This window comes from Symsagittifera roscoffensis, chromosome 1 (genome assembly GCF_963678635.1).
Source record: "Symsagittifera roscoffensis chromosome 1, txSymRosc1.1, whole genome shotgun sequence".
In the NCBI taxonomy this organism is placed as follows: domain Eukaryota; kingdom Metazoa; phylum Xenacoelomorpha; order Acoela; family Convolutidae; genus Symsagittifera; species Symsagittifera roscoffensis.
In genome coordinates this window covers 37,318,804-37,343,493 of record NC_087062.1, presented here as the reverse complement: position 1 = coordinate 37,343,493, position 24,690 = coordinate 37,318,804, and the positions used below count along the sequence as shown (strand labels likewise).

The 24,690-nt window shown below is 36.8% G+C and overlaps 2 protein-coding genes across 3 annotated transcripts; both read left to right on the top strand.

The window, feature by feature from the left end:
- The first annotated feature begins 3,537 nt into the window (after positions 1-3,537).
- LOC134843781 (quinone oxidoreductase PIG3-like) lies at positions 3,538-13,519 on the top strand. Its single transcript, XM_063860062.1, has 3 exons — positions 3,538-3,705; positions 3,885-4,545; positions 12,967-13,519. Exons 2-3 carry the CDS (start codon positions 3,961-3,963, stop codon positions 13,423-13,425), a joined length of 1,044 nt encoding a protein of 347 aa, XP_063716132.1. The 5' UTR covers positions 3,538-3,705; positions 3,885-3,960; the 3' UTR covers positions 13,426-13,519.
- Positions 13,520-14,213: 694 nt separating this feature from the next.
- LOC134843770 (sodium-dependent phosphate transport protein 2A-like) lies at positions 14,214-22,457 on the top strand. 2 transcript variants are annotated; one of them, XM_063860040.1, is made up of 9 exons: positions 14,214-14,409; positions 18,153-18,275; positions 18,678-19,207; positions 19,730-20,002; positions 20,187-20,497; positions 20,578-20,827; positions 20,933-21,130; positions 21,418-21,701; positions 21,876-22,457. In XM_063860040.1, exons 3-9 carry the CDS (start codon positions 18,814-18,816, stop codon positions 22,278-22,280), a joined length of 2,115 nt encoding a protein of 704 aa, XP_063716110.1. In that variant the 5' UTR covers positions 14,214-14,409; positions 18,153-18,275; positions 18,678-18,813; the 3' UTR covers positions 22,281-22,457. The 2 variants fall into 2 exon arrangements, with proteins under 2 accessions (XP_063716110.1, XP_063716119.1); XM_063860049.1 differs by lacking the exon at positions 18,153-18,275.
- The last annotated feature ends 2,233 nt before the right edge of the window (positions 22,458-24,690 follow it).

Below are 24,690 nucleotides of genomic sequence, written 5' to 3'. Positions count from 1 at the left end.
TACTACATGGTAGTTTCTCGGGAAAAATTCAAATTTAACTACTAAGTGGGTTCTAGTTACTACTGGGTAGTTTCTCGGGCGAATCGTTTTTTTCCGGCACAATTGATGTCTGCTCAGAGAATGTCGGCCTTGTTTCTGCTTCTTAAATTTTGTTCAGTTGCTAATTTGAATTCAAAATGCTTTGCTTGGTATGTTTGTCAAAAATTCCTGTTTGATAAAAATAGGTCTTATAAAAATAAATGTGATTGGGTTTTTTTCTTTTTTTTTGAGACTCTGAAAGTTTCTCAAAAGCTCTTCTGCTGATTTTCAAAAAAGGGTTATCCTTAGAAAGGTCTCCTCTACCTTGTGTGCCTGGTCTCTTTTTGCTTAAGCCTTTTTTCTAAAGCCTTCGAAAAGGTCTATGGGGTGAATAATTGACCAATATTTTTTTTTTGCGTTTTCCCAAAAACTAACCAGTTAAATCTGAGATTTTTTTGTTTTAATGAATAGTGCGGATTTGAAAAGCTTCCCTCCATAAGCGGCTACTCCCAAATTTTTTCAACACATAAAATTATGGCGCTCAAAATAGTGAAATTTTTTTTATAGTTTTGACTGCTTTTTGAACTGTGGGTTCAATGGAGATAATGGAAAGCTTCTATGATTAAGCAGCCACACTCAATTTTTCTACCCAAAAAGTTTTCGTCCTCAGAAAAAAAAACAATTTTCGATTTTTTGAGCGTTTTTTTCTCTAAATTTTGTTAGTTTTACCGAAGAATACCCTCCTATAGCTAGGATTTTGGGTTCAATCCAACGAACGGGTTGTGAGAAGATCTTTTGCATAACCGACTACGTCCAAGTTTTTGTGACAAATAAATTTTAAGCCGTCGGAAAAGTCAAAGTTTTGATTTTTCGACCGTTTTTTGAAATTTTTTGACCTTTCTCGAGAAATACCCTGCCAAGCCTGGGTTTTTGTGCCCAATCGAAGTTCTGTTGATCTTTTTCTGCATAAAAGTTTGGTTGATTTTTTTCTGCAGAAGAGGCTGAGCGCATTTTTGTTAAAACAAAAAGTTCTGATTCTCGGAAATGTCAACTATCTGATTTGTTGTTCTTTTTTGGACTTTTCCTAATAATTATTCTGTCAAATCTGATATCATTGGTTTAATCACCACAACAGGTGGTTGTAAGCTTACCTGTATAATTTGCTACACCCAGTTTTTTTTTCAAAAAAAACTTTTGGACTTCAAACAAGTGAAAGGTCTGAAACTTTGACCGTTTTTTCGGAGTTTTTTGACATCACTCGAAAATTACCGAGCCGATTATCAGGTTACGTGTTCAATCGAGAATCTCGATTTTGCGAATCTTCTGGGCTTTAGCCGCCACTACCTGCTTTTAACAGAAAAAAGTTACTGATTTCGAAAAGCGAAATTTTTTCCTGCTGAAGCGGCTACTTTTTCTTAGAGAAATTTTATGTTTTTGGGAAAGTTGCAAAGTATAAAAAAAAATTTCAAGACATTGTATCAAAAAATCAGCTTATGAAGCTTTAAATTATTAATGTTCAACTAATTAAGCAATTCGGAGGATTTTTCAATGTTTATACTAATATTTCTTGTGTTGGAGTTTTTCTACTTTACGCAGGCCGTTTAAATAGATTAATATCGATAGAAACAGTATCAGACAGTTTTGTGGAAGTAAATAGACTGTATAAAGTATAATGTCATGATTGTTGCGAGGGATCATTGAAAATGGGGGGGGGGGATTTTTATTCGGGTATTTTTATTTTTTTTTGTTTTCCTTGCAAAAACAGGTACCGCTATTAATCATTGGACTGGGTCGAGTGGTAAATCATATAAAAGACCTTTGAGCCGTGATTCGAAAGACATGAACCTTCTTTTTAAAATATTGTCTGAGTCGAGAAAAGGTTTAATTTTTTGATAGTTTTAGTTCGTTATCGCGTGATTGAAGCGAGCGAGCAGGCATATTATAGAAGGACAAGCCGTTGAACTTTTATTCAAGCCCTGAAACGTTTTTCTTCCTACAGCTAAATTAGTTAAGAAGTTTTAAGCGCCATTTGGCAGGGTTGTTTTTAGCGCAAAATTTTAAAAGTGCAAAATAATTGTGAATTGTTTTTGTTTTTCGTGTCAGATTTTTTCAAAACCTGTTGTCCTATTTGCCTTCTTTACTTTATTTAGAGTTTGCCGAAATTTTAGGATTTCGTTGAGATCCTTGTATCACACCACGAAAAAAAGGACACTGATTTTGCAAAAAAAAAATAAGAAAATTACAAAGTTTTTTATTATTCATTTTTTGAAAACAAGTGTTGTCAATTTTGCCGAATTCAATAACTTTTTACGCGTTTGTATCGTTCTCTCATTACCTCACGCACAAAAATGACAATATACTGAAGATTAAACAATATTTTTTGCGTTTTTTAAGAATGTTGTGGCAACATTCTGTGCTACTTGCAAATCAACCGCTATCCTTGTTGTTCCGACCATTTGAAAAATGGGGAGGAGCTTTGATTTCGGGTGTGTCTTGTTCGGGTCTGTAATTTTATTTTTTTTTGTTTTCAACGCAAAATCAGCTGCTACATATAATGATTGCAGTGAGTCGAGTGATAATCATTTTAAAGCCCTTTCAGTCGTGGTTCAAAAAAATAGTTCAATTTCTATAAAATTTCCCCAGTGTCGAGAAAAACCGGTGTAAAATTTCCAAATTTTAGATTTTTTTCTCTCATTTCGAGCGAGTAAAGCGAGCAAGCAGGCTTACAATGGCTTATTAAAATAACTTTAAAGCTTACAATAGCTCAATTTAAGCCGTACAAACTTAGTTTTACTCAAGTAAAATAGTTTTTTAGAGATTTTAGCGCCCTTTTAGAATCAAAATTCAAGATACTGCAAAAAAATCTTTTTTCTACAAAATTTTTTTTCCAAATTGGTTATTTTACTATGACTGTCGAAAATATCTAATTTTTTTTCGTTCGGATTTTTTCGCACACCACACAGAAAAAAAAACGACAGTTTTGAAAAAAAAACAATATTGTATTTCTTAAGACTGGTCGGAACATTCTGTGCGTGCTACTTGCACAGTTACCGGCTATCCTTGTTGTTCTCTGTGATTTTTTTTAAAATACTTTTTTGATTTTTTGCTGTTCAAAAAGATAGTATATGGTATGAAACTGGTTTTGAGAGGTCAAAAAAATTCGAAAATTATATCAAAAATGGAAAATTTGCCGAACTAAATTTTATGCCTGTGGTGTTTTTGTTTACTGAATTGAGAACCATTCGTTGTTTTGGTTTCTTTCAATTAATATACTTTAAGATGTACACGATTCTTTTTCCGTCTTTTTCCAGAATTTGTGTTGATGTCCGCTTTCAGTCTTGAAAGTATTTTCTTAACAGTCGAAGCGACAATCTTCAAACCTTTACTATGTTTTATTTGTACAGAGCAAGTGATAGTGAAAGTTTTTTCATCGCTTTGCTACAGTTTTCCATTTTTGGACGTCCTAACCCTCATGCACTTAACTTGCATTTAAAAAATTTGTCTTTCTGTTTCAGATAACATGCAAATGATAATTGTTGTTGTGTTCTGATGGTTGTGAAGAACAAAGTCAACTGTTAATCAGCAGTACTTCAAAATCAGCAACAATGCTGTTGCTTTGGCGTAAAAGTTATTTTGGTTTTGTTCTCAGACGTGGTTTGTGCCGAATAGTTCGGGCAAAATCGAAAAGTTGGATACTTGAAATTTTATATTATGGTTCACATAAAAATATCACTGCGCAAGAGTTTTTGGATTTAAAAATTGCACTGTTACTCATTAATTCAGCAAACGTGCGATATACTAAAAGTTTAGTTGAAGAATAAGTAGAAGTTCATATAATCAAGACATTCAAGTATCTAACTTTTGAGAGAATTGTCGTTTACTTCTGATATTTATCAATCACACAATTTATTCGGCATTAGATCAAGAAACGCAATAAGAGCGATGACGCAATTACGCGTTCCCACTTCTTCCAAAATGAATGCTGTTCTTCTTTCCGAATATGGGGGCTCGGAGAACTTATCATGGGGTGAAACCGATCTACCTTTGGGTCCGAAAGACGGGCACATAATGATTCAGGTTATAGCTGCTGGAGTGAACCGACCGGATATCATTCAAAGAAAAGGTGATTATCCCCCGCCTACAGGAGAATCAGAGATTCTAGGTCTAGAGGTGTCTGGATATGTCGTGAAATGCGGCAATAATTCTTCGAAGTTCAAAATAGGAGACCGTGTTTTTGCTCTTTTGCCTGGAGGAGGTTACGCTCAATACGCAACCGTCGACGAACGTCTGGCAATGGCAATTCCGCAGAACATGGAATTCAAAACAGCAACTGCGATTCCGGAAAACTGGTTGACTGGGTTCCAGTTGTTGCATTTGGAAGCCAAGGGGTTTCTGGATTACTTGAAGGGAAAGCAAGACACCTCGGCCTTAGTGCATGCAGGAGCGAGCGGAGTGGGAACTGCTTTGATTCAATTGACTCGAGATCTGGGTATGAAGTGTTACGTTACTGCAGGATCAGCGGAGAAGGTACGTTAAGATGATTCTTCAAACGCGTGTTCTCAATGATGAGCATCTATTATTCAATGCAAAATCGTCTATGGATATAATGCTTTTTTTTGCATATTTGAAGATAATTGTTAGGAACATTGTTTAAGAGGAAGGATTGAAAATGCAAGTTTTATTGAATCTGAAATGGATGAATTCCAACCTACTTGAGAGCCTTATTATGAGCTTGGAACTTGATCAATTTCAAAATATTGATGATTCAATAGCATAATTAACCAAGAATCTGAATTTAACTGAAATGTTGACTGAAAGCGCAAGGCAAGGCAGGATAAAGCAAGGCAGTACAGGGCAGCGGGAAGAGAGGCAAGGCAGGGCAGGCACGTATGAACATATCACGGAAACGCAAAACAAGGCAGAGCAGCGGTAGGCAGGGCAGGACAGCGCAACACGGTAAGGCAGCCCAAGGCAAGTTGGGGCATGGCAGGGCAGCGTATAATAATAATAATAATAATAATAATCATAATAAAATCATAATAATAATAATAATAATACTAATCATAATAATAATAATAATAATAATAATAATAATAATAATCATAATAACAAAGGACTTAGGAATATAATCCAAGGTTTCGCATAAAACCCAGTCATTGCAGTGTTCAAAGTTTAGTTTTCACTTATAAGTGTAAGTTTCTTCTGGTCTCTACAGTTGTTGCATTCGCATAAAATGCGCCAAGTGCATGTATCTGATTCGTTGTAGCGAACATTAGTGAACATTCCTAGAAGTATGTTTTTGCATTCTGGGCTAAACAATATGTCACATTTGAGGTATTCGTTGTACAGATTAGCAAGACGAAATGCCCGAAACCAGAAATCCGACTCGCACTTCTTCAGACGCATTTGTTTGCAGACGAAATTTCGTGTCATTTGAACTCTTCGGTTTATAACGTCAGTGATGCTTACATGGCTTCTCCAGTCGATGTCAACTTTTCCAGTCAATGTTTTTGCAAACAGCTGTCCACCATGAAGTTCTTGGTATAGAGACAAAGGAAGGATGTTAAGTTTTACGAGTTTGTCTTTATAGGAGATATGGCTATTGCTTGTCATGAAAATCCACGGGATCGCTTTCCGCTGCACACTTTCTATGATTCCTAAGTCACCTTTTGATGGTTTCCAGATAGCTGAACCGTAGCACAGAATTGGCACAACGTAACAGATATATGCGTTTTTTCTGGTCGCGAAATTTGCCTTTGAGAGATTCCTTTTGAGTACGAAGAGAGCGTTTAAGGCTTTTTCAGCCCTCTTTTTTGCGTGTTGCGTCCAAGAGAGCGTTTCAGTTATCAGGATGCCCAGATCTTTCATTACTTCAGTGGTTTCGAAGCTGTAGTTGGGGAGTGCAATCGTAGCTGATCCTTTGATACAGAGGACTTTGCTATTCGTCAGGTTCATTGACATGCAGTTTTCCTCGCACCACCTCCAAAGTCTCCCAACATCTATGTAGAGAGTTAAAGGGTTGTCTCCAACAATTTTGTTGTCGTCTGCATAACCAAATGTTGCGGACATGACACAGGATGGTAGATCATTTATGAAGACTAAGAGGAAAAGCGGCCCGAGTCTAGAGACCTGGGGAACGACGCTCTCCGGAAATTGTGTCATTCAGCCTCACTGTTTGCTTCCGGTTCGAGAGGTAGCGGTGTATCAGAGATAAACAATTTGCTCCAATTCCAGAAGTCGATAATTTCTCCATGAGGATTCCGTGCGAGACTTTGTCAAATGCCTTTTGAAAGTCCAAGTAGAAGCTGTTCAGGTAGTTGCAGTTTGGCAAAGCTAGGCAGCTAAATATCTCGTGTAGATACTCTATTAGGTTTGTTATCGTCGATCGCTTAGGTCTAAAACTGTGTTGGTCTGGTGTTAGGGTTGGGTAGACAATTGGGGCCAGTTTCTCAAATATTAGTTTCTCAAGCAGTTTTGACACTGCTGACAGCAGGCTGATCGGCCTGTAATTTGATACGTCTTGTTTATCCCCGTCTTTAAAAATTGGTGCGATTTCGCTGATCTTCCATTTTGTTGAAAATATTGCTTTATTTGCAATCAAGTTGAACAGTAAGTGAAGTGATTTTGCTAGTGACTTTGAGAGGTTTTTCAGAAACGCATTACCAATCTTGTCTGGTCCATTGGCCTTCTTTACGTCCAGCTCGTTTAGGGCCTCTTCTTTTTCATCGATAGTCGTGGAGATGCTCGTCATTTTGAAGGGACAGTGTTAGCTCGGTTTGCAGATTTTTAATTTTGCCTTCCCACCCAAGGAGATAGTCCAGATCTGTGTTTGGTAGTGATTGGTAGCAGGTCCTGTAGTATTTTGTGTAACCACTCGTACCAATTATCGAGCATCAGGTCAACGTTGCTCAAGCAATATGGCTGGAAGGGGTGTTGACGAATGAATTCATTCATTTCTTCCCAGTTTGCTTTCTTGTACGCGAAAATGCCAAAATCTAGTTTTTGTTTGATGGCTGGTGTCTTTTTATGAACAGGTCGGTAGTTAAATGAGACTTTGGCATTGAGTGACAAATGGTCGGAACTGAATAGGCTACTCAGACGGTTGTCATGTCTTACGCTCGTGACAAAATGCGGTTTGTTACTAAGGAGAACGTCTAGTGATTTTCCATCAGGGGTTTTAATTAGTTGTTGGAAGTTTGACTCACAGAGTTCGTCGAGGATTGACTGCTCATCTAGTGAAGTTGAAGTCATTGACGGCCAGTGTGTACAGTTAAAATTTTTATCTCCAACTACATACGAACAAACTGCACTTTGTTCAAATTGCTTACGCCTCAGGAATTTTAGGAGTTCGACTAGATCTGAGATGCCCCATGTGTAGGTACTGTTTGAAGGAGCGCTGTAGATGCAGCATATTATAATTGGCTTGTTCAGGGATATGCGGATGATAACACAGTCTTGAAACGTGGAATTGATTGGGTTACATGGAATGTTACGGTTTACTGCTATAAGTACGCCACCATGTTTTGTCAAGCCTTTGTCGCTCGGTCTGTTCTTTTGGTGGATGACGTAGTTTGTCAGAAAAAGTGCATCGTCGCCGATGCTTTCTGTCAACCAGGTTTCAGTTAGGCAGATGACTTGATGAGCGTTTTTTACTTGGACAGCATTAGAGAAGGTTGTCCGCTGTTGATACTCAAGTATAATTCTGACATTGTAAACAAGGATATTTATCGTCGCTGCTAGTCAATTTGACGCTTCGGGTTCTGGTAGTTTCTCTTTTATCCACTTTCCACCTTTCCGAATGTACAGAGTTGCATCGCGGACTTTAGGTCCTTTCTGTCTACAGATTTGTCGATGATAAGTTGCCTTCTACTGACGAGGGCAAGGTTTTCTTGATCAGCTTCTTCCTTCGTCAGATGTCGGCTGAGGAAAATTGGTTGTGGGGAGTTTTTAAGTCTCCTCGCAGATAGCAATATCATTCGTCGTTGGTATGCATTGGACACTTTTAATAGGATTTTTCTTGTCTTGTTCTCGTCATATCGACCCAGGCGTATGACATTGCCAATTAAGGCATTGACATCCATATGGGTCAACACTTTTTGAACTTCGGCGAGATCGTGTTCTTGGCGCAATCTTGCTTCCTTCTCCGTTGATTCAGGGATCAATGGTATGCGGATGAGATCGAGTTCCTCGGCGGGTTTCTGTGGCGGTTCTTGGCGACTGGCAATCAACCTAGGTGGGGTTGGATAATCCGAATCAGGTTGTTATTTCGGATAAGAGCGTTTTGATTTCGGTCTCTGTTTTCATGAGGTCAGTCATTTTGTTTTCCAGGGTTTTCATTTGAGTTTCTTGAAGTTTTTTTGAGGTTGTAGTTTCATGGAAAGCTTGGGTCAAATTATCTTGACGTTTTTCTTCGCATTTGTTGCATATCAATAGAGCATTTTTTCCTAAGGCTGGTACTCCATTGACAGCGGCTTCACTTAGACCAGTGCAGTCTTCGTGCCACGTGTTTTGAAGATTCTATTGAAGTCGGAAAAATAGTGCAGCAAAGCAGCTCAACTCTATGTCAGCAGCCTGGTGCAGTTTTCGGTATTCGGCAATTAACTATTCGTCAATTCTTTCGGAAGCACTGATAATGTGCTTGGTCACGTCGATGACGTAACAGTCTAATGAATTTAGAAGATAGTCGAATATATAGAGAGCACCTTTGCCTGGACAGGTAACGACGCAAAAGAGGTTTGGAATAGTCATAAGGGTCGCCATCAGTTCTTCGACTGTTTGGGGTATGTTGCCTTTTTTTGGGTGCGATGTTTTTGTGTTGTTTAATAAATCGTGCCAGAGAACAATTTTTTAGTTTCTAAGAGGGGCTGATTTAAGGTAATCGAGGCAGTAACTTGACGTGTTAGTGTCAAGATTCAGGCCAGGGAAAGAGTGAACAGGATCAGCAAGCTTATCCTGTTCCGATTTTTCAAGTTTATTGATGGAATGGTAAAGAGAACTAGCTGCTACTATTTTGATCATAAGGTATCGAGACTAAGAAAAGTAAATAAATAAACAAAATTGGAGTGAACTCAGCTGATTGGTAATTGGGATGGTGAACACAGCAAGTCGGGAGCCGTCCAGAGTGTAGTTCCAACCAGTATCCAGTGATAAGTAATCCAGAAAATATCGTCGTGATCACACTTTTCAACATTGACTATTGGGGCCACCACCGCTGCCCCTTGTATTCATTTTCAACTGAAACTATTTAATTTGAAGGGACAGTATAAAGGGGCAAGCCAGGACATTGAAAGGAGGAGCATGACAGGGCAGCGTGAAGCAAGGCAGAGCAGCACAACGCAGGACCGTGCAAGGCAAGGCGGGTAGCGCAAGGCAGGTTGAAGCAATGCGGGCAGCGCAAGGCAGGTTGATGCAGTGCGGGCAGCGCAAGGCAGGGCCGAGCAGCGTTAAAAAGGCAGGGCAATGCGAATCAAGGTAGAGCAGTTTTAGGCAATTCAAGACAGCAGCGCAAGGCAACGAAGCAAGTCAAGGCAGTTTAGAGCAAGGCAGCGCAGTGTAAGGCACGGCAGCGCAAAGCACAGCAGTGGAGCGGAAAGAGGGGCAAAGAAGAGAGCTCAGGCAAAGCAAGATAACTCTTAAATTATGATCTTGATTGTGGTCAAGGCCATTGAAGTTTTTCCTAATGAAACCCCCAGATAATCAGAACCCCCTGATATTTTAAACACAGCTTGTCGGTGTATAGTTTTTGTTCCTAATAGGGAGGATTTTACATTTGCAATAGAGGGGCCCCATCAAACCCATAGGGTTCCGCAATCTAGGAAAAGCCTCACAGTCATTCATCAATGTTTTGCTTCGGTGATGTCAATTGAGCTATCAACCAAGTTAGAGCAAATGAAGCAAATTGTTTCGGTGCAAAAAAGTGTTGAAAACGATCGAGCGATGTCTATTGCATAACTGAGTTATACTTAAATGCGCAGTATAAGTGATGCGCGGGACTCCTTTCACATACTTGCCCAACATACTTACGCATTCCCTTGTTCAGATAGATTGGTTGCATTCTTTTTTCTTTGAATAAGCTCTCCACGGATAAATGTTCCGCGGGCTTGACTAGTGAATTCTCTTCAAAACTCTTCAAAAACTATGTATATAGCCTCTCCAGGTTAGAACCTTGTTGTATAGAATTATTTTGGTTAGTCGGGCAAATTTTACTAGAATTAGTCTCTCGCGTTGTAAAATATCGATGGTATTCTGTGATCTGTTCGTATGTTATTAATGCGCTGTTCATTTAATTGCTGAAGAAAAAATTAGTTGAATGATTGTGTTAGATTACGAGTTAGTTTTTTCTAATCATAGTCTTAAGCTCGAATAACAAAGGTATATTTTCAACCATCATAATTTTCGAAAATAATTACCAATCCCGGGTGAAATATCCTTCTAATTAGTGCTCTGGACTTTGAATGTGCGCACAAGTAATGTGCAATTTTAGAAATTTGTAGTGCGTTGGTAAATAATTGATTCGGCTAAGAAATGTTTCAAACTCGAGTTCAGGCGAGCTATTTGAATCATTAACGTTTTACTAAACGAGAAATACAGCATGTTTAAATTAAGTAGCGTGTGGGGGGTTGAAAAAATGAATTTATTCTAAATTTATAACGGGTCGTTTTTCATCGATTCTCAGGCGTTGATTGATGTTCGATTGATTTTTCATTTCATGGGTCGAAGGCATTATTCGCTAAGTTTATATTTTCAAATTGATTTCTATTTCACGCCCATTTGTTTTTGAAACTTTTTTCACATTTTTTAGCAATTTTTATCTGTTTTTTTTTCAATACATTGCTGCTTGACAAGAATTCCCAAAGCATGTTAGTACTGCTTGAAACACGTGGCTTCTCTCTTTTATCGCATTTTCCCATAATTAAATGAGCCGTTTGCGATGGCTTTTAATCTCAAATGATTTTGACCTTAACTTATCAAAGTATTTTATAGCTCGTAAATTTTTAAAAGCAAATTTTCTTTATCAAAGTTATGAAATATGGTTTGTACGCTTGCGATTAGCCAACGTTATCAAATTGGACTATGTTTATGTTATGCTCTCCATGTTTGGGTTTGTTTCGCAATTTTAAAAAAATAAATCTAAAGCAATTTTTTGTGCATATTTTGGGCAATTTTTCGTGAAAACTTAGATTTTTTGCTTTTTCGTGGAACTGTGAAAAGTGATATTAATTGACATAACTAAACTGTGTGCTTTGGCGTTGGATCGAAAACCGCCCGAGCAAGTTAAATACTTTTCAATTGAAATTCGATTTAAATTTGAAAAAATCTTAATTGAGTGGGCTGGGCTCATAATTTCACATTTAATAAAATTTAAATTTAAATGAAATATCAATTTAGTTTGATTTATTTCTTAAATGGACATCACTGTCTTGAAGTTTTTTATTGGAGTTATTCAATCGTCGGTCTACATAACTGAAAATAGTTTTTGGTTTTATTTCTAATATTTTTTGTTGAATTGATCGGCTTTATAAGTATCCACCTTACTTTTTCAGCTAAATTACACAATTAAGTTTCAAACTTTAAGCTCTACAGTTTTTCTTGGTTTTTTCTTGAATATATATAAATTGAGTGTAAGTTGTTTTTCTTTTTCATGGATAATTTTGATGCAGCGTTTAATGTTTGTTTTGTTTCGATTTGTTTTCAGTCAAAGATTTTCGTTCTATATTTTACCGGTTGTATAATACCAATTTGTGTGGTTCAAATAATAGTAGTAGATTTTCTGCCGGAGCTTAATGAGGGGGCTTATAAACGAATACTATTCCGAATTTAAAAAAGTTTTACTTTGTCAATTTTTTAAAATGCATCATTTTATGTCGGAGTATGTATAGAAAATTAACAAATCGAACTTCTTCATTAGCCTAAGTTATTTTGTTTTTTTTTGCTATATTTCTATTTGCTATTTCTGTATTTTGCTGCAACAAATTTTTTCGTAGAAATTTTTCAAATCAGTCGTTTTTTTTGTCAATTTTGAAAACTTATATTGATGACTTAATATTGATGACTTAATATTGATGACTTTATTTTGATGACTTTAATGGATATTTGAGTGGCTTTGGGTCGGAGTACAGAGAGAAAGTATGCCATCTCGTCTTTCCTCCTTCTCGCAAAGACAGCTACTGCTTGAAACAAGTACAAATTTATGAATATGAAAGTCACAACCTCGGTCTTCGTTGATTAGGTTTTTTGCAACTTTAATGCTCCTCGGTGTCGTATTACAGACTGAGCTTGTTTTAACTGTCAATGAACGTAGTGAGGACCATTTATTCAGGTCGTGTTTGTTTTCAGGAAGAAGTTTGAAAGTTTGATCACGCTAGAATGTGGACCCAATTTTCTCTTATTGGGCTAGTTTCATTCATAAAAGGTTCTTGAATTTCGAAAAGCTGTATGTTTTTAAAAATGTCGATATACTGGGTTCAGATACTTATTGAGGTCAAAACTCTTTTCGATTTGCTCAAAACTCTGCTCAAAACTCTTTTCGATTTGTGTAATCTATTTCAGTCATTAAGTTGAGCTTCATTTTTAATTTCATTCTCTCTACTAAAGAAAAGAGAATGGCGCAAAAAATGCGAACGACTTCTAGTTTCACAAGTAGAATTTAATGATTAGTTTTCCCAGCGGAGTTTAAAAAATGTACCTATTAATCTAGTTTTCTCAAATTGGGTCAACTTTATTGAAAAAAAGGTCAGTAATAAAATGTTGAAATTCAAAGAGCTTCAGCACAATTTTTTCTTCGAAATTCGAAAATCATTAAAGAAACTATTCAAAAAAGTGTCGGCCATGTTCTTCGAATTTTGAAATAAATATTCCAAAAAAATCGTCAGTGATTTTTTTTGTTTCCTTGTCATAGACACTTTTTCTTTCTTACCAAGCGTAACTTTCAAGTAGCTGCTTGTTTAGATTGACTATTGTCTTGCCCTTGGCGCTACAAGTGGTACCAATTACAAAATGCACCCCAAATGGGATGAAGAACTGGCTCACCATGAACCCAAAGGCGTTGACATCATCCTAGATTCAGTTGGCGCATCTTATTTTGGCCAGAACATGAAGTCCCTGAAAACTGATGGCTATTATGTTCTTTATGGTACGCTGGGAGGGTCGAAACTTGACGGAGAAAATTTGGGCTGGATTCTTAGAAAAAGACTGAACGTTTTCGGATCGACTTTAAAAAGCCGTTCAATGGGATACAAAAGTTCTCTCGTGAACAAGTTTGAACATGAAGTTGTCCCAAAATTTGAAAGCGGCCAGTTCAAAGTATCAATTTACGAAGAGTTCTCAGCGGTAGATGTTAAAAAGGCACACGATATGATGGAATCTAATAAAAACATGGGAAAAATTGTTCTAGCTATTACTGAATAGCTTAAAAAATCTCCAGATTTAAAAGCTTGTGGAGCTTATTTTAAGCTTTAATCCTATTTGGAGAAATAATGAAAAATACAGTTTCTTTTAGACCTTTCATTTTTGTTTGTTCAGCAGCCACGTGGAGGCTTTAATTTCCATTTTCTCCTAAAATGGAAGAAAAAATTTGATTATATAGTTCTGTTCAGTTGATTGGTAATGGGAGAATAGTGTCAACTGAACATCAAGTGACGAAAGCCTCCTTGGTCCTTATTTTATCCCCCGGGAACTGTATTGCTTCTGTTTGTAAAAAGTGGCGTGATGTCGCGCTATATACAAATATATAGTTGATATATCTGCAGCAATTTGATCTATAGCAGACTCGCCTAACAGCTTATGACGCCGAACTTCACTTTTGCTGAAGTATTCCAAATCTTGCTCCGCATCTTGGTTATTTTTGTTCTGTCTTTATCGTGGTGCGTTTTTTATCGGAAGTGAAAAACCTCCGCGAAAGTGAAAAACTGCGTCAACTTTTACATACTTGTAAACCTTGTAATCCGACTGCTGGAGTCTGATGTTTGTCTTTCTGACGTTCTGATCGAACATTTTATTTAAAAAAACCTCTAACCGTACATGAAAAATAATTTTTTATGACTAATTTTGTTAGTTTTTTTTTTCTGATGAACTATTGTTTAACCATTCGACAATCAACTTATTTCTGTGTGACAGTTATACAACTATTTTTTGTTCTTCTTTCGATTGGACCAGTTATACCATGCATAGTGATGTTTTCAATTCTTTTCAGATAATTTGTAAAGACAGCTGGTCTGTTTGTGCAATTATCGAACTGTTGTCTGCTGTCATGTCTGTCATCCATGTTCCTCTGATTGAGGAACATTTGTGACTCCTCTTCTTGTTCTCAAGAAGATACTAGCTGCTTCTGTCGATTATTTGCGTCTTCACTCCTTGGAACGAGCTTCGACTGGATTGTTATCATTTGTGAAGGTAAGTTTGATTCGGTTATGTTTAGAAAACATCTCAAATCAAGTATGTTAATATCCTTCCCTTGTCATTTTACTGCTTAAATGTTAATTATGATTAGAAAATATCCTAAATCAAGTTACTTAAAGTATTTTCATTTCATTCCATTGTCATGTTTATACTCTCAGTGATACCGGCCTTAAATTTGAAATTCGAGGTGTAAACTCATTTTCCAAGAATTAATTCAAAGAACAGTAGGTTATCTGGGGGTTTTTATTTTGACCTTTCTTAATGACTCCTAGTAAAATTATGACCAAACACACCATCGAAAGAGATAAGTCTCGTAGGTTTCTTCTGCATCGCCAATTCACGCATAAATTTGAAATGCAAAATTAAGATATAGATGTTGCAGTAGCTAAGAGTTTATGCGCAACAACAATCTGAGCATCCAGAATTTTGTGGCCAGTTTTGTCTGGCTTTGACTGGAAATAAGGGAGTTTTTTTAATGATTGATTGCTTCAACTATGAAATTTATTCGGTTAAATTCTAGCGATGCGTGTCTCAATTTCTTGACTGAAATGAAATTATGTTCTGGAAGAACTCGGACTTTTTAGCTCTAAATGTTGCGTTTTTGACTGCGTTTCGATGAAACTAAGATAAAAATTATAAAGTTTTAATTTTTTTTTCATGCAATGGTTTTTCTTGCAATTTGCGGTTTTCTTCTCACTCTGTATTTTGCTTGCTTTGTATCGCCAGTGATGCGAAGCTCCGCTTCACCATTGTGTTTGAAAAACTTCAAGAAGTTTTTGCAAAAGCTATTTTTAAAAGTCGATAGACGTAATTCACACTCATAGGTCGTGATTATATCGTTTTTTAGTTCGTTTTTTTTTCTGCAAAATCTTGGAATGCTCTTATAAATACAGAAAGCGCCATCATACAAATAGATGAATTTATAAATGACATTAGATATATGTGCTTTTTTTGAATTCTGAAAAGTAGGCAAAATACGCTCTCCAATTACAAAAGAGAAAATGGCGCGAAAAAACTAGCGATTTATCGTTTCGAAAGTTGAAATTAATTTTTCCATTTCAAAGCAGAATAAAAATTTTACCTAACGCTCTAGTTTTCTCAACTAAAGATAATTGTATCAAAAAGCCAATCATAAACTTTACTTGAAATTCAAAGATCTTCAAGGCAATATATATATTTTTAAGAATCGATGAATAGTTCAGACCGTGATATAGGTCGTGATATTTTGTTGTTCATGAAAAGTCTAAAAGTATGTTCAGGCTCAAATTTATTTTTTCGTTGTTTGACTTTTGATTTCTTTTTAAGTTCAGTTAATTTTGTTCATTGATTGGAAGGCAAGCTCCACTATCGAACAGCAACAGTGTAGAGGTCAGGAAAAACGTAATCGAATTCTAGTTTCGAAAGTTTATTTTTAACTTTCAGATTCTCCGGCGGAAAAAAACCTATTCATCTAATTTTCTCAAAATGGGTCAATATGATAAAAAAAGCCTCAGCCATGAATTGTTCGTGAAATTCAAACATCATAAAAAAACAGTGTTTTCTTGGTTTTTTTTGCGATCACGACTCTTTTCAAACTGTCTGTTGGCTATAGTTTTGGTTTTAAAATTTGTCAACCTTTTTTGTCTACCTCAAGAAAAAGTTTCAATTGGTCATGTGTGATATCATATTAAAACACTTTCAACCGTTTTTTAAGTTTCAAAAAACTTCGGTTATTTCAGTGTGGAGAAAAAATCCTCCCTGAATTCCAGACCTATGTGTCGATTTTGCTGAACTAAGATTGACAGTTTTCAAAAGGAACCTGGCCTACAAATAATTTTTCACTTACGTTTTTTTTTACTCCCGGGTTCCCCGCTGTGCATACAAAGTACCACTTTTGCAGAGCCTTGCATATTTATGCTTTTTTGCTCGAAAATTCGGTCTCCGAAAAAAAGTTCAAAAAATGCTGTGTCGAGAACAAATTAAAAATATGTTTTTGTCTCAACCCAATTGCTTTTTTAGTGACATTTAAACAGAAATTTTGCACAAAACAATGCAAAACAATTTTCGTTCAATTTATTGATATAATTTTTTCTTTTTTCAGAAGTCTTTCTTTACATTAGTTTTTTTGGAGCACTCTGAGTTTCATGCACATCACACGGTTATGCTTGTTATAATTAGAGTGCAATTTTTTTTATTTGTTCCTAAAATTTGTAAACTTCAAAGGAAGACAAACTCCACTATTAAACAGTAAAAGTTTAAAAGGTCACGAAAAACTTGATTAACTTTTTATTTTCGAAATACATTTTATTTATCAGATTTATCATCAAATTATTAGTTTTTATCTATTGATCCAGTTTTCTCAAATTAGGTCTATTTCATGAAAAAAGTGTCAACCCTCAACTCTTCAATTTGCGTTCATTGACTTTTTCCAACTGTATGTTGGCTATGTTTTCTGATTTGAATTTTATCATTTTAAAAAAGTATTGTCTTAAAATTCATATGAAATTAGAAGTTAATTCGCGCATTTGACGAAGAGATAACGCAACTGCCTATAAAGACAAACTTCAATGGTTCAAATCCGACCAGGACCTGTTTTTTTTGTAAGCAGAAAGTTCTCCTTGCGTCAAGAATATAAATTTGTCTGCGTTTTTGTCGGCTTAGAAAAACATTTCAGTGTATTCCGGTTTTGGGCAACTAATTGAGTTTTGCCCATTTTTGCAATTTTTTTGATTTTTTGCATGCTGTTTATTTAAAATATCAAAATTGTTTTCTGTATAAATTCAAGGAGTTTTCTGTGCATTTGGTGCAGTGGTAACACCCATACTTGAGACGACAAACCAAGAAGTTCGATTCCAGTCAGGACCTGATTTTTTTTTGTGGAAACTGAAAGTTTTTGAATGTTTAAGATTTTTGTCATTTTAGGTCCCGGAGAAAGGTTTTGTTGCAGTAGTTGCTTTGTTTCCAGTAGCAGTGTTGCTTTAAGCAATTTTTATACCTTAAAAAAAACGATCTTTTTGAAGGTTCATTATTTCTGCAATTTGTGAATCAACCTCTTAAAAATTATTAAAAGCTTGCTGCATCGAGTGAAACAATTTTTCTTCGCTGAATTGTCTCATATATTGATCTCGTGAAAGTAAAAAGAGACTAACCACAAATATATCATAACCATGATAGTTTTGTATGAACCGAATGATGATTGGTCGTTTAATATTTCTCTATTATAAACAAATTTTAGTATTATACCACTCGAAATTACAATAGTTGCGGTTTTAAATGGTTCACACGTAGATTACTCTCTATCCGCTATTTTGCTAGAAGGATCTGTTAGAGAAAGGCGGATTTCAAACATCGTTACTGTCAGACTGCTAATCGGTCCCAACTTTAATACTTAGTATTATTTTCAAGTTTCCTTCACTGCGCCCTGGATTTGTAAGTGCCTCTAGGTTGAAACCAATTTCAAAATTTGAAACGTAATATATGCTGAGCTGTCCAACGGATTAAGGGAACCATATTAGGAGAAAGTTTATTTTGGAGGAAAGTACACTCAAATAAACTAAAGGTTCTTGCTTCCTTTCCACGGCGTGTTTTCGAAACGAAACTTGATATAATGCTGTGCCTTGTTTCATGTAGGTAGCAAATTCGTCTCGACGTCAGGTGCCTCTGTGGATAAAATTCAATTCACTTTATTTACTCCTAAAGGTAAAAGTGAATTGAGAGTTGGACCTTTCCATTTCTTAAATTACTTTTTTTATTTCAAGGTCAAAGAGGTGCAGACGGGTTACACTTTCAAATGGAATTTTCAAAAAATTGTACTTCTGACTTCTGCCCTCTTAACTGCTGAACGGAACATCTCCATCTTTGGATCTCTAATTGAATAAAATGTGAATATGTTTTCTCGTTATTCTTATTCTATTTAATTTTAAATGTTAGTTAGACATTCAACTCTTAGGGATTTGTTTTCAGTTATTTTCTAATTACTCAGGTCCAATAATTTATGAATAGTTAAAATTTTTCTGAATGAAATTTGGATGCATAGTTGAGCACTATTCAAGTAAGTGTTCTGGAGTTTCATAGTTGTTTCACAATGAGCGTTGATTTCAAGTCTTTTATATATATGCTCTTCTTAGGGAACCGAAGTTTTTTTGGAGTAGGAGTTTTTTTAAGTACACACTTTTTCGGCCTAGTGATTTGTTGACATGCAACAACTGTTGCCATTTGAGTATTGTCTTCTCGTGTTATTTGGAAGGCAAAATTTGTGCTTTAAATTGTTATCTGTACTTCAGAGTCTTGAAAAGTTGGAGAGATCTACTTAAACAATCGCTGCAATAATACTTGTCACAATTAGCGTAAGTCACAAAACGAGAATATCATTTTGAAAAGTCTACCTCAACTGCAATATTTTTATCCGCCGCCGTTTCGATGAAACATTCCTCAAATAGTGCACATGCGATCTCGTCAACCAACCCGGAAATCATAGTGACCGAAAACAATCAACTTAGCAAAGAGCAGAACTCGCCGACGAGTAATGGTCTCCTGTACAGCAATGGAAAGCTGTGTTATAACAACTCGAAAGCCTCATCGGCTAAAACATCATGCTCCGAGATCAGCAATTTTTCATCGCGCGCATCCAGTCAACAGGAGCTCATATTGGGCAATGCGCTCGGGCAAAGAACAGCCAACATAGCCGCCAAAATGAACTCCTCGAATGGACTGAATAGTCGCAATAGCAACCATTGTCATTCCACGACTAACATGGACTGCGAAGAAGATATTCCAGTTGTGGCGGAGGAGTCCAAAAGTCAACCTTGGAGCAGTGAGTACTCATTAATTTCTCTATTTTACCTTCGCAACGGAAAAATATCACTAATATATACATCACTACTATCATTAATACTTAATACAAAAAATAGTCTGTAGCCTTTTTATTGATATTTCGATTGCACCAGTTTTCGATATCGTCATCGAAATTTTTTGGGTTAAAGAACTTGGCGCATTTTGAAAAGAATTTGAGATAAGTTCAAATAAGCTGGGGCCAGTTTTAATCTAGACAAATTGAAATCTAAGGCAGTTAATAAATCTGGGGTAAGTCAATTAAATTATTGAATATTTGGAGAAAGTTATATATATCTGAAGAAAGAATTATGGGGCACTTGGAAAGTGTGGCCGGTTGTCATAGGGCAAATAAACATATGTGGTAAGTTGACATATAAAAAAGTTTGCAAGGGTAAGTTTTGGGGCAAAAAGGCTAGTTGTCATCATAATTTTTGTATCGCCTCGTCAATAACCAAATATCTTAATTGGTCTACTGGTGAAATGAACATTTATCTTTACGCAGGTCTCTCATGTCGTGGGAAACTTGCCAGAATCCGTTCCTCTGTCTTCAGCATAGTAAGCGTGCTCACGCTTCTCTACATTTTCGTTTGTTCTCTTGACCTCATGGGCAGTTCCCTCAAGCTGATGGCGGGAAAGACAGCTGGAGATGTGTTCACGAAGGACTCTTTGTTGAGCAACCCGGTGGCTGGATTGATGGTGGGAGTGCTGGCCACGGTCCTAGTGCAAAGCTCTAGCACGTCAACGTCTATTGTAGTCACCATGGTAGCTTCCAAAAGTACGTTTGCAAATGTGTTGTTAATCATATTATGAGTAAACGATTTCACTTATACTACCATAAATGTTTCTCGTCGAAAATGTCGTAAAATGTGGAAGTAGTTATTCTTGTTCGTGCTTTTCTTTCAAAAAGTAGGCTAGACTGAGCTACAGGAAAGTAACATTATTCAATGTGAACGTTTCAGTTCTGGAAGTTCACACAGCCATTCCAATAGTGATGGGTGCGAATATAGGCACCTCAGTCACCAATACCCTGGTGGCCATGGGTCAAATCCAGGTCAAGGACGAGTTCAAACGGGCCTTCGCCGGAGCCACTGTACACGACATGTTCAACTGGCTCACGGTACTGGTGCTACTGCCCGTCGAGGTCGTCACGGGATACCTGCAGACAGCCTCACTTCTCCTCGTCCGTTTCCTCAATGTGGATCAAAAAACAGATGCCGAGATATCGGGGTTGGATCTTTTGACAGATCCAGTGATGAAGCGCATAGTGATTGTACGTGTTGTGATTTAACTTGGGAAGTAAGTCTTGTTTAATGGCATTTAATATGGGTTCAAGTGTAATAATATTACCAGGTGGATAAAAGTGTAATAACCAACGTCCAAACCACCAATGGCTCCACCTCTAGCGACGCTCCGGTGTTGAAGCGCTGGTGTGGCGATTCCAAGTCCCTTTCGGACACAATTGGTCGAAGTTTGATGGTGCTGTCATCCGGAAATGAGACACTCTCATTGGCTGCCGAGGGCCAAGCCAACCTATCAATGGCTGTCATCAATGAATCTGCGATCTTACGCGTCGATGAAGGCGGAGCGCAGCCTCAAAAATGTAGAAACTACGTATTAGATTGAACTTAATCGAACCCAAATACCAAATTTGTATAAAAATTACAAAAATTAGTTTCGGTCTTCAAGGTTTTGTTTTCGTTTTTAGGCCAAGCGCTGTTCAACTGGCTGGGGCTGTCCGATATGACTACAGGACTCATTTTGTTCGTTGTGTCAGTGGTGTTTCTCTGCACGTGTCTGATTCTGCTGGTCAAAGTGCTCAAAGGCATTTTCTCGGGACAGATGTCTGAGTTGATCAAGAAGACTGTGAACGACGATTTTCCGGGATGTCTCGGTTATTTCACAGGTATGTAATTAAGTATCCTGAAATTTAACGAACTCAAGCGTGATGTGCTTTTTTTTCATTAATTATTATTCGGTTCGCTTGAATTCATTTACACTTTTCTAATTTTCTGTTGGCTATAATTACAAGGTCAGTAATAATGAACGAACCCCCAGTTCTTATATCGTGCTTTAGAAAAGGTTAATATAACGTTGTTGTAATACGTCGTTTTGTTCGGGAATTCGGTAGATGTTAGTGGTCATTCAATTCTCAAATCTGAAAGAGACAGCCAAGATCTATTTTACTTTCAGGCTTGTTCGCTATCTTTGTGGGTACTGTTATGACAATTCTGGTACAGAGCAGTTCTGTCTTCACCTCCACTCTCACCCCTTTGGTTGGACTGGGCGTGATCAAAATCGAACGAGTGTTCCCTCTGACTCTGGGTTCCAACATCGGAACCACAGTCACTGGACTTCTAGCCGCGTTGGCTGCTGACGCTTCGATGCGCGATGTGGCACTCCAGATCGCCCTCTGTCATTTGCTTTTCAATTTGAGTGGCATTTTGATATGGTACCCGATACCGCTAATGAGAAAGGTCTGCGTTAGATTTTATAAGATCGTTTTTATTGAGCTGGTCTTGTTGATTGAATTCAGTGATTAATACTTCTAGGTTAAAATGTCAGTCTTATTTTGATGCACAAAAGCATTTAAATACAGACAAAATTACCAGCATTAAAAGCAGATGATCAAGTTATGTTTCATTTAATAGATTCCCATCAGACTGGCTAAGCAATTGGGCGAGACGACAGCCGAGTATAGATGGTTTGCCCTGTTCTACTTGCTCTGCATGTTCGTCCTGGCACCTCTCTTCGTCTTCGTCCTCTCTCTTCTGGGTTCAAAGATCACAGTAGCAGTGCTTGCTTCTCTGATCTCGTCTGTGGTCCTCGTTGTCGCGATCAACCTCCTACAGAAGTCGCAGAGGTTTTACTGGGTACTGCCTCCTTTCCTTAGATCTTGGCAATGGTTGCCGAAACCTCTTCACTCATTGGGACCATGGGATGGTTGTTTTCACTCTGTCTGGGTTATGGTTAAGAAATTACTGTGCAAGTTCAGAAGGACTAGAAATAATTCATCTTCCACTGCCGTTAATAATAACCAATCAACATCTGTTTGATCAAATTGGCCAGCGATTCATATTAAAGTTTCTTTTATCAAACCAAACTCAGAGATCTTGTCTGTTGTGGCCAGCTTAATCAATTCTAAAAAGTGCTCTATTTTAATTTTGTAAGCTCACTCAATCTGAATATTGAATATTGATGATTCATTTTTGGTTCTCTTTTTCAATTTAAACATCAAGACCTACTGTTTTAAAAATGTATATTTGAAGGCGATTAGGACGATGAGCCAAGAGAGACAGTTTCGTGCAAAAATGACCTCAACAATTTGAAGCAGACTTTTTCTTGTTGATATTCTCTAAAATATCAAAGGACCACAATCGTTTCGTTGAAGACGGGCCAAATATGAAAGATAACAAGGAAAACCGATTGCCGTGCATGTAGCACAGAATGTTCCGACCACATTCTCAGAAAAAAAAAGTTTTCTTTCTTCAAATTAGTGACTTTTTTTGTACGTCGTGTGATGATAGAACTATGCGAACGCGTAGAAATTTAGTAAACTAGGCATGCGGTTCAAATTGTCCTAACACTTGCGATCAGCGTACTGTATTACTACGAACCTACTTTTTTTCTAAGGTAACTCCCAAATACAAGTGACTGAGTTGTTAGTGAGTGAGGCTCATTATCTGTCACAATAGGTCGCAGATCGATTCCGAGATGTAGCCGAATTGCGAGCCTGTGTTAAAAAAAAATGATTTTTTTTCAGTTTCCACAAAGTTTTGAACTAAAATTGTTAAATATTTATGAAAGTTTTTTTTTGCCGGAAAAGCTCTACATGAAGCTTCCCAAACTAGTAGACGAAAAATCAAAAGCTTCAGAATCGGTTTTCTCGACACGGAAAAATCTTTAAAGTCATTCGAATTACGACTGAAAGAGCTTTAATATGGTATCTTCTACAACTTTAAATGATATATCTTACTAGTTTTTCCTACTACTGAAAATGAAAAGAAACGAACGGACAGATGGGGTCTAGTGACGTTCAAAGTTTATACTTAATCCCTGACTCAAATATATGGTCAATTGGTTAAAACGAAAAATGATGATCAAAACAACACTTGTAAAGTTTTTCCCTGATAACTGGTCGCAAAATCGGAAGTACTCAGGCAACCACTGGCTCTTCTTATGAAAAAAAAACACAATCGAGTGTGATGTTATACGACTGGTCCGCTTTTCCCCTCAATCTAAGTGGCGCTTTTTAATTTCACTTGCAAGCGCTTGTGATGGGGCGGGCACTACGTACTTTTTCCATATACAAGTTTTACAAACTGAAAAGAAAATGAACGTGCCTTATTATAAAAACAACACCAGTGAGGGTTTTCTCACTTGGTCTAGTGATAAAGCGTGTGCCTTGTGAGTCCAGATTTCAACTCTCGGCCGAAGTTTTTTTGTTTGTATATGTCTGATTTTTTGACAAATTTTGACTAGCCACACTATCGTTTGTGCGTTCTTGTTTGTTTTCGAATTCTGATGTTGACAATTTTTTTCTTCATTAAATAGTAAATCTATAAATTCGTTCTGTTAATTGAAAAATTGCAATTTTTGACATTCAATGTGTTACTTTTTTTCGCTACCAAGAATTGGGCTTACTACAATTGCGATCAGTTTAGTGTATTATTACGAACCTTCTTTTTCTTTAACTCGCAATTAAAAGTGTTCACTTATTTAGAAATTGTCTCTGTAGCTTTAGAGGTTGCATAGCATCTGTTCTCTGAGTTACTTGTGGCTAGTGTTTGGTGGCTAATGAGCTTCAATGGCTGAGCGGTTAGTATTCGAGTCAAGGGTGTAGGTTCGAATCTCAAAAGTGAGTTTTTGCTAATTCTTTTTTTTAATTCTAATTTTGTTATTGCACTTTATAGTGCTCTTTTTGTTGTGTTCTCGCAAGTGTTTGCGAAACGAAACTTCGCCTCTGTGTCCAATGTCGGCTTAGGCACATTTTTTTGTGTTGTTTGAAGAGCAAAACTATTTTACAGTGCTTTTTGTGCTGTAGGAAAGTGAAAATTAATAAAAAGTTTTGTAGATATGGTTTTTCTGATTTTTTTGACTTTGTGATTTCCGTGTCATGTTCCATGCGCCAGCTTGCATTACTAGCCTTTGGTTGCTAAATGCTTTACAGAATTTTTTTTCGTAATTTTATTCTCCAAATAAAATTGTAGAAAGTTATTTTTATGCCCTTTTGCAAAAATCAGGGCTCTTAGCGCAAATATAGAAGTCTTTAAATGCGGGCATTTTTTTAAATGCAAGTTAGAGTGATTTGAAAGTTGGCAACAAAGACTTTGAAAGATAGCAAATAAGTTACTCGCCACTATGCAGTTTTGTATGATGATCAACATTGCGTCCAGACAATTCAGCCAAAAGTATGCAGACAATTCAGCCAATAATAGTGACTGCCGCATGGTTTAATCATTTAAT

What these genes read in the sequence shown, in the direction of transcription:
- LOC134843781 (XM_063860062.1), top strand. Translation starts at nt 3,961, where the DNA reads ATGACGCAATTACGCGTTCCCACTTCTTCCAAAATGAATGCTGTTCTT. An exon ending in CTGCAGGATCAGCGGAGAAG is followed by an intron (nt 4,546 to 12,966) that starts GTACGTTAAGAT and finishes CTGCTTGTTTAG; the next exon opens with ATTGACTATTGTCTTGCCCT.
- LOC134843770 (XM_063860049.1), top strand. Translation starts at nt 18,814, where the DNA reads ATGAAACATTCCTCAAATAGTGCACATGCGATCTCGTCAACCAACCCG. An exon ending in CACCATGGTAGCTTCCAAAA is followed by an intron (nt 20,003 to 20,186) that starts GTACGTTTGCAA and finishes TGAACGTTTCAG; the next exon opens with TTCTGGAAGTTCACACAGCC. An exon ending in ATGTCTCGGTTATTTCACAG is followed by an intron (nt 21,131 to 21,417) that starts GTATGTAATTAA and finishes TTTTACTTTCAG; the next exon opens with GCTTGTTCGCTATCTTTGTG.